Here is an 8,288-nt window from a genome sequence, read left to right on the forward strand (position 1 = left end):
ATCCAATAGTAAATCCTATTAGCTTTACTTCAACATATATACAGACTCGGAGTCTTACTACCTCTGCTGCCATCATCCTAGTCCAGACCACCATTATTTGGTATGTGTTATTGCAGGAGCCGCTTAATTGGTTTCCTTGTTTCTAGTCTTGGCCTGTTCCCTCCCCATAGCCTAATACTACATACAGTGTCTCTTCTCTGTTCAAAACCCACCACTGACTTCCAATATCATTCAGGGTAAAAACCAAAGTTTTTATGACCTCTAAGGCCTCACACAATCTGTGCATCCCTCTGCCTCCCCTTACTTCTCAGAAGCAATACCTACTTTCTTGCTTGGACACCCCAACTATATTTCTGCCCTTGAACTTGTTTATTCAACTCATACTTTGCCCCTAGGTAGCCACATGGGTCACTCCCTCACTGCCTTCAGAATTTTCTAAAATGTCACTTTCTCAGTAAGGCCTTCCCTGGCCAACCTATCTAAATAATAACCCTGTCCTGCACATTTCTTCCCTCCCACCCCCAATACTTCCTATTCCCCTTCTGTGCAGTATAGTTCTCAAGAGCACTTATAACTTTCTAACAGACAAAATTTTTTACTTATTTTATTATACTGTCCCTGGGATGTAAGCTCCGTGAGGGCAGGGATTTTTGTCTGGTTTATATTACCAGCATCCAGAGCACTGTCTGGCACCTAGCAGGTACTTTAAAAAGTTGATTGAATAAATGATATTTATTCAAAAAAGTTGATTGAATAAATTATACTTCATTGTATTAAGCTTTCTCCCATCCATCCTTCCATCCTTTCTTCAGGCAAAAATAATTCTATGTGTGGGCCTCTGGAGATACAAAAATGAATTCTGCATGGTCCCAGCTGATAAGTGGCTCAGTCTGGGTTTGAAATAGTTATAAATAAGTGCATCAAAGTATGGAAAATGCTCCTAGAAAACACTATAGGTTACAGTGATGATAAAGGAAAGAGGAAGCTTCAGTATTCCAGAACGACAGTATTCAAGTAGGGCAGTATTCAAGAACAGCTTCATAGAGAAATGGCTGTTGCTTCAGCTGAACCTGGTATGATGAGTAGGTATTTGCCACATAGCTGGGGTAGAGTAGGCATTCAAGTCTGAGGGAATAGCAGGCCCAAAGGCAGATAGGGGGCATTTACAGCATGGCACAAAAACTTGTTATTGAACTAAAAAAGCAATTTCTAAATCATTTGAGTGCATTTGAATATTTTACAAATAACCCTTTATCTTCCCATACTTCACTGGCAAATTAATTGCAGAATTGATTTGTGTTTAATTCTGTTGTAGTTGGAAATGAACATGGTTATTAGGAACAAAAAATTGATAATCTGAAAATCTCATGCCATAACATATTGGTAACTAACAAGCAGGTTTCCTCTTCCTACAGCAAGTGCCATTGGTAGCATCTTAGAAAATAGGAAAGACTCTCGAACTCAGGAGTTTAGTTTGTAGTGTATAAATAGAATGTTTTCCTGCTTGTCCCTCTGCCTGGGTATCATCTCTCGAAAGAGTGCTAATCAACAAAGGATGTTCTTTCTTTGACATTGTTGTCTGATGAATTAGCAATTAAACTTAAAATAGTTTAAATAATTTTAATTAAAGTGAATGAAGTGAATCCCTGATATTGAAGTTTAATTTCATCTTATATACATAGAGATTGAAAAACATAAACAAATTTGAAAATGGTTAGGAAGAGTTTGGAATCTTTGTGATTCCATTGTGACTCCTCATCACCAATGAGTATGTATCTCCACTTATTTATACTTGTTATATATTTTGGAGAGGAAATGACTGTAAAAAGTGGGCCTTTCTATTCAGTAATCTACACATGATAATTCAGCACTGAAGGGAATTTGTTGTGATAGATAATATAGGTACCTGTTCATCAGTTCACACCAGCACTGCCTTAATTAATATATTCGGTTAAATAATTCTTTTAAATCAGTAAACATTTATTAATCTCCTATGTTCCAAGTAGTGTGTCCAAACTGAGAATATAGCACATAAAGGTGAGCATTCCATATTCCTCCCCTTCAGAAGTTCATTTGTAAGACAGATACACAAATGTATGACGAGTACACCACGGTGGGTGTCGTTATGGTCAGGAGCACAGGGCTGGGACAGAGCAGGGGGAGAACAAGACTGGGTGGGCAGCTATGCGTTCACTGAAGGAAGGAATGCTGCAAGAAGAGAGCAGGTCTGAGTAAACAATTCCTTTATATTGAAATAACCAGCTCCTGGAGTCATGAGTCTTTTTTTGTATGTGTGTTCTTTGAATTGTTTTAGTGAGCCCATCCCATGAGCACTGTTCTCAGACATTTTTGTGTAGGGCTTCTTGCTGTGATATGTTGCACGGATGTGTTTGGCAAGGTACCCAGTGTAATTAGTAGCAAGATTTGATAAGAAAAGTAAGCTCTTCTAACTTCGAGAACTGCTTCTATCTTTTCTCTTTGCCTCTCTTTTAGTGTCGTAAGTCCTATAGATGGGAAGTCAATGGAGTCTATAACAAGTGTGAAGATATTCCATGGATCAGAGTATAAAGCAAACGGAAAAGTCATCAGATGGACAGAAGTAAGGAAATTAAACTTGGTATTCTTTACCCCCTTTGAGCAAAAGTTTTTGCTAGTCTCAGAGACACATTCTGGGATGATGCTGGAGGGTAGGAACAAAAGTCTGTCCATCTTCTGTACTCCAGTTCCCTCTGGCCTGTCTTAGCTCACCAGCAAAAAATGCCACCGAGTGCAGGCTGCAAGCACTGAAGTCTGTCTGCTCCTTCCTCCACAGCTGTTCGAGATGTGTTTGCACTGGAATTCATGAGGGTACATCTCTGAATGGAACATACCATCTTTGGTGTATTATTTAGAAAGCTGGGCTAGTTATGCTGCACTCCCAGTTAAACTATTTCAGATAACACGGTCTTAAAAAATTTAACTTATTTCATCGATAGAAAACTAGTTTGTCAACTGTAATTTAAAAAACAGAAGAAAACTAAAGTTTGGAGACTGAGTACCTTGTCCAAGCTTATATGGCAAATAAGTAATGTCAAAGTCCTGATTCAAACCCAGATCTGGCCAGCTACTAAGATCTTTTCCACTATATTGTTCTTAACTTGAAAGCTGTATTAGAGGTTAACCTGGAAATGAGAGGAGCAGGGCAGAGACCCAGTATGTGTGTACATGTCAGACAAGTCAGAAAGTTTATTCTCTGAGAATAAACAGGTGGGTCATAGGTCTCCCAATTTCTTTTGAACCTTATCTATACTTATCTATAAAATAAACTCTTAAGTTAAAGATCTCTAAGATTCCTTGCAATTTTAGAAGTAATTCTTTAAAAAGTTCTGTGACTTCTAGCTTTTCCATTTTACACACAAGGAAACTGAGGCCACACGAGGTTACAAGCCTTACCCAGGTTCGCATAGCTGGTTCCTGATAGCACAGAGACTAGACTCTGGTTCTGTGATTCCTGAGCTGTTGTTCCAAGTGGCACGTCCTTCATCCCAGGCTCAGTGTTTTCATACGCAGCTCAGTGGTCTTAGCTACTTGCTTTATGACTATTCCTTAGACACATTTTGAGTAGTGCAGACTCTGAAACATGTAAAACTCTATTGCTTATGAAGTAGTTTGACCTCTGTTCCCTCCTTTTTGCTCCCCAGTAACCCAGTTAGTCAGGGGGGTGATCTGTTCGTTTGCTTAATGAGAAAGGCTGCTCAGAGAGGCTGTGTGACTTGTGACTTGCCTGATGCTAGTTACCAGCAGAGCAAAGGCCAGAGGCCTCCTGACTCCCACTCCAGAGCCCTTTCCCTCATTCCATGCTGCCCCTCTCACTCGTGTCAGTCACAGGGCTTCAGAGCTGACCCCTTTTTAGTATTCTTAGTGTAAGAATACTAAAGTGTAAGTAAAGTATATTCTAAATATATAAAGAACACTTAGTATAAGCTTCTCATTGAGCAGTAAGCTGGGTGTTGGTGTTTAAGCATATTTTGATTATATATCATTTACTTTTTGTAGTAACTAGAGAGGACAGGTGCTTTCCATTTTATAAAGTCAAGTTGGGCATCAAGAGGCCAAAGGACTTGCTTGTCATTCCCCTGTATGTGACTAGGACTCAGGTCTTTCAGTTCTAAGTTTGCTCTGCTTCTGCCTATGTCCAGTGCAGTGGACACTGACATAGCTCTGGCTCAGCAGAGGCGAGGCTGTGTGGCAGGAAAAGCACTGTGAGAGGAGGCAGAAGACCCAGATCTGGGCTCAACCCTGCCTCTGTCTCTGAGTACTTACATGCACTTGGGTGATTCACTGCTTTTCTATGAATAATCTGTAATATGAAGGGTTTGGGTCACATAAGCTATAGGGGCTGTTCTCTTAGATTCTAAGATCAATTCCTAAGAAAACCACCCACATATAGGAATTACCTTTTAGACGTGCACAATGCAAAATGTAAGCCTTTTCTGGTTCTGAGTAGAATGTACCATTATGACCCTGACCATGGCTTTCAGGGAGATAGGCAGGTTGCTGCTACCACTTTGTCGATGCAGAGACTGAGACTGTTTCTTAGATGTAAAATGTTAGTGCCCTACTTTTGACCCAGGGACTTTGAGGTATCCTGTCTGTCAGGTCTTTTTGCACAGCTCAGTGGATGGGGGTGCTCACACAGTGAAGCTGATGCACTTGTTTCTTCCCACATCTCCTGGGCACAAGGTTAAAAGTCTCTTTTGTTTGGGGAACAGGCATTTTTCCTAGAAAATGACGACCAGCACAGTTGCCTGAGTGATCCGGCAGATCATAGCCGGCTGACTGAGCACATAGCCAAGGCTTTCTGCCTTGCTCTCTGTCCCCACCTGAAGCTTCTGAAGGAAGATGGAATGACCAAACTGGGACTACGTGTGACACTTGACTCAGATCAGGTAAGAAGATTCTTAGACAGCCTTTGAAGCTGGCCTTGGACAGTGTGTATATTTTCTGACATGTGAGTTTTCCTGCATTAACCCAGAGAGTTTTAATTCTCTGGACCATGGGCCTGACCTGATGTAAGATTCTGGCCTTCCCTCTGTTAGAAATACACCTTGATGTGCTGTTTGATCAGACTCTGAATCGTTTGAACCTTGGCTTACTCACTTGAATATGTTCCAAGGACTTGGTTTGCTTTTTAGGGTTAGGAGAAGTGTGTATATGACCTGCCACCCATGTGTGAATGACATCAATGCTACCCTTTGAGACTCTTCAGTCCCACCCTTCAGGAATTATTCTGCTTTTCCTAGAGAGCAAATCCAAGCTGTCCTATGGCCTGTTTTCTTAATCTGACCACAGCAGACCTCTGTTGACTGGCCTCCGCAGCTCCCACTCCTCAAGGTTTTCTTACTGTGAACATTTCCGTGTTTGTTAGTAGATAGGACTTGAGCTATTTCCCCATTAATTTTCCTGTCAGCTCGTGTCTCCTATGGTCAGGCTTCTCTCCCTGTCTTACTCAGAGTTTTTGTATGCTGTTAGTAGTAAAAATCCATTCTTCATGTGCCTCCCCCCCCCCCCAATTTCTTGTCCCACTGCCTCTCTCCTGTGGCCAGGCACTCTGATCTCTCTATAGGCATACCTCGGATATATTGTGGGTTCCACTCCAGACCACTGTAATAAGTGAATATTGCAGTAAATCAAGTCACAGGATTTTTTGTTTCCCAGTGCATATAAAAGTTACACTTACACTATCCTGTAGTCTGTTAAGTGTGCAATAGCATTATGTCTAAACAACAATGTGCATACCTTACTTTAAAAATGCTTGATTGCTAAAACACTCTGGCCTTCATCTGAGCCTTCAGCGAGTCATAATCTTTTTGCTGGGGGAGGGTTTTGGCTCAGTGTTGATGGCTGCTGACTGATCAGGGTGAGGGTTGCTGAAGATCGGTGGCTGTGGCAATTTCTTAAAATAAGACAACAACATAGTTTGATGCATCTATTGACTTCCTTTCACAAACGATTTCTCTGTAATGTGTAATGCTGTTCGATTGCATTTTACCCACAGAACTTCTTTCAAAATTGGAGTCAATCTTCTCAAAATCCTGTCACTGCTTCATCAACTAAGTTTGTGTAATATTCTAAATCCTTTGCCATTGCAAAAATCTTCCAGGAGTAGATTCTATCTCAAGAAACCACTTTCTTTGCTCATCCATAAGAAGCAACTCCTCATCCACTGAAGTTTTATCATGAGATTGCAGCAATTCAGTCACATCTTCAGGCACCACTTCGAATTCTAGGTCTCTTGCTATTTCCATATCAGTGGTTACTTCCTGCACTGGACTCCTCAAAGTCATCCATGAGGGTTGGAATCAACTTTTCCCAAACTCCTATTAATGTTGTTATTTTGACCTCTTTCCATAAATCATGAATGTTCTTAATGGCACCTAAAATGGTGAATCCTTTCCAGAAGGTTTTCAATTTCCTTTGTCCAGATCCATCAAAGTAATCTTTTTTTACCTGTGGCAGATAGAGCCTTATAAAATTTATTTCTTAAAAAGTAAGACTTGAAAGTCTAAATTACTTCTTGATCCATAGACTGCAGAATGGATGTTAGAAGGCATGGAAACATTAATCTTATTGTACATCTCCATCAGAGCTCTTGGGTGACCAGGTACATTGTCAATGAGCAGTAATACTTTGAAAGGAATCTTTCTGAGCAGTAGGTCTAGACAGTGGGTTTAAAATATTCAGTAAACCATGTTGTAAACAGATGTACTGTTTTCCAGGCTTTGTTGTTCCATTTATAGAACATAGGCAAAGTAGATTTAGCTTAATTCTAAGGGCCCTAGGATTTTCCAAATGGTAAATGAGCATTGGCTTCAACAAAGTCATCAGCTGCGTTGTCCCCTAACACAACAGTCAGCCAGGTATTTCCTTTGAAGCCAGGTATTGACTTTCTCTCTAGCTGTGACAGCCCTAGATGGTATGTTCTTCCAATATATATGTTATTTAGTGTAGCCACCTTCACTAGTTAGCTTAGCTAGATGTTCTGGATAATTTGCATCAGCACTTGCTGCTTCACCTTGCATTTGGTTATGGAGATAGCTTCTTTCCTTAGACCTCGTAAACCAACCTCTGTTAGCTTCCAACTTCTTTCTGCCGCTTTCTCACCTCTCTCGGTCTTCATAGAATTGAAGAGTTGGGGCCTTGCTCTGGATTAGACTTTGGCTTAAGTGAATGTTGTGGCTGGTGTGATCTTCTATTCAGACCACTAAAACTTTCTCCATATCAGCAGTAAGGCTGTTTCACTTTATCATTTGTGTTCACTGGTGTAGCACTTTTAATTTCCTTCAAGAACTTTTCATTTGCATTCACAACTTGTCTTTGTGGTACAAGAGGCCTAGCTTTTGGCTTGTGGGAGCTTTGGACGTGCTTTCTTCACTAAGCTAATTCATTTCCAGCTTTTGATTTAAAGTAAGAGATGTGTGACTCTTCCCTTGACTGGAACATTTAGAGGCCATTGTAGGGTTATTAATTGGCCTAATTTGAATATTGTTGTGTCTCAGGGGCTAGAGAGGCCCGAGGAGAGGAAGAGAGATAGGGTAATGGCCAGCCATTGTAGCAGAACACACATTTATCGGTCAAATTCACAGTCTTATGTGGGCACAGTTTGTGTCGTGGCACCCCAAAACAATTACAATAGCAACATCAAAGATCACTGATCCCAGATCAAATATAATAAAGTTGAAATATTTCTAGAACTACCAAAATGGGACACAGAGACACAAAGTAAGCAAATGCTGTTGGAAAAATGGTGCTTGATAGACTTGCTTGATGCAGGGTTGCCACGATCCTTCAATTTGTAAAAAACTCATCTACAAAACACAGTAAAGCGAAGCGCACTAGAATGAAGTATGCCTGTACATTTCTTTTGGATTTTGGATCCTTGTGATATGTCCCAGTGTTCCTGCTTTGATGCAGTTGTGTCATTATCAGGGAAAATGTGAGAGGTCATGTATTTGGCTCCATTTCCTGACTGGTCATCGACAAGTGTTTTCTACTTAAGGCCTTTCCCCATGCTATACTAAGCATAGAGTAATACAAATGAGGTATCATGGTCCTTTCTTAAATAGTACTGATAATATGGCTGGAGAGAATTACTTCACATGAAACAAAAAAAAAACAAGAATTTTTCTGCTGATGAGTGGGCCTCTTGAGGGCAGGGGGCCCTTATATTCATCTTTGAATCCCTGTTTTAGTAGGTGCTCAGAAAATGGTGTGTGGACGGATGGTTGGCAGAACAAGTGTTCAGTTCC

General features: G+C 40.6%; 1 protein-coding gene across 3 annotated transcripts in view; it reads left to right on the forward strand.

Moving 5' to 3' along the window:
- ZFYVE9 (zinc finger FYVE-type containing 9) overlaps positions 1-8,288 on the forward strand; it is an 87,812-nt gene that overhangs the window by 78,009 nt on the left and 1,515 nt on the right. For all 3 annotated transcript variants that reach the window (XM_081145197.1, XM_081145199.1, XM_081145198.1), the window contains 2 exons: positions 2,494-2,599; positions 4,752-4,928. In XM_081145197.1, the coding sequence (XP_081001323.1) occupies positions 2,494-2,599; positions 4,752-4,928 (283 nt within the window). The remainder of the gene's footprint in view (positions 1-2,493; positions 2,600-4,751; positions 4,929-8,288) is intronic.

Source organism: Miniopterus schreibersii, assembly GCF_964146895.1.
Source record: "Miniopterus schreibersii genome assembly, chromosome: 8".
Taxonomy (NCBI): domain Eukaryota; kingdom Metazoa; phylum Chordata; class Mammalia; order Chiroptera; family Miniopteridae; genus Miniopterus; species Miniopterus schreibersii.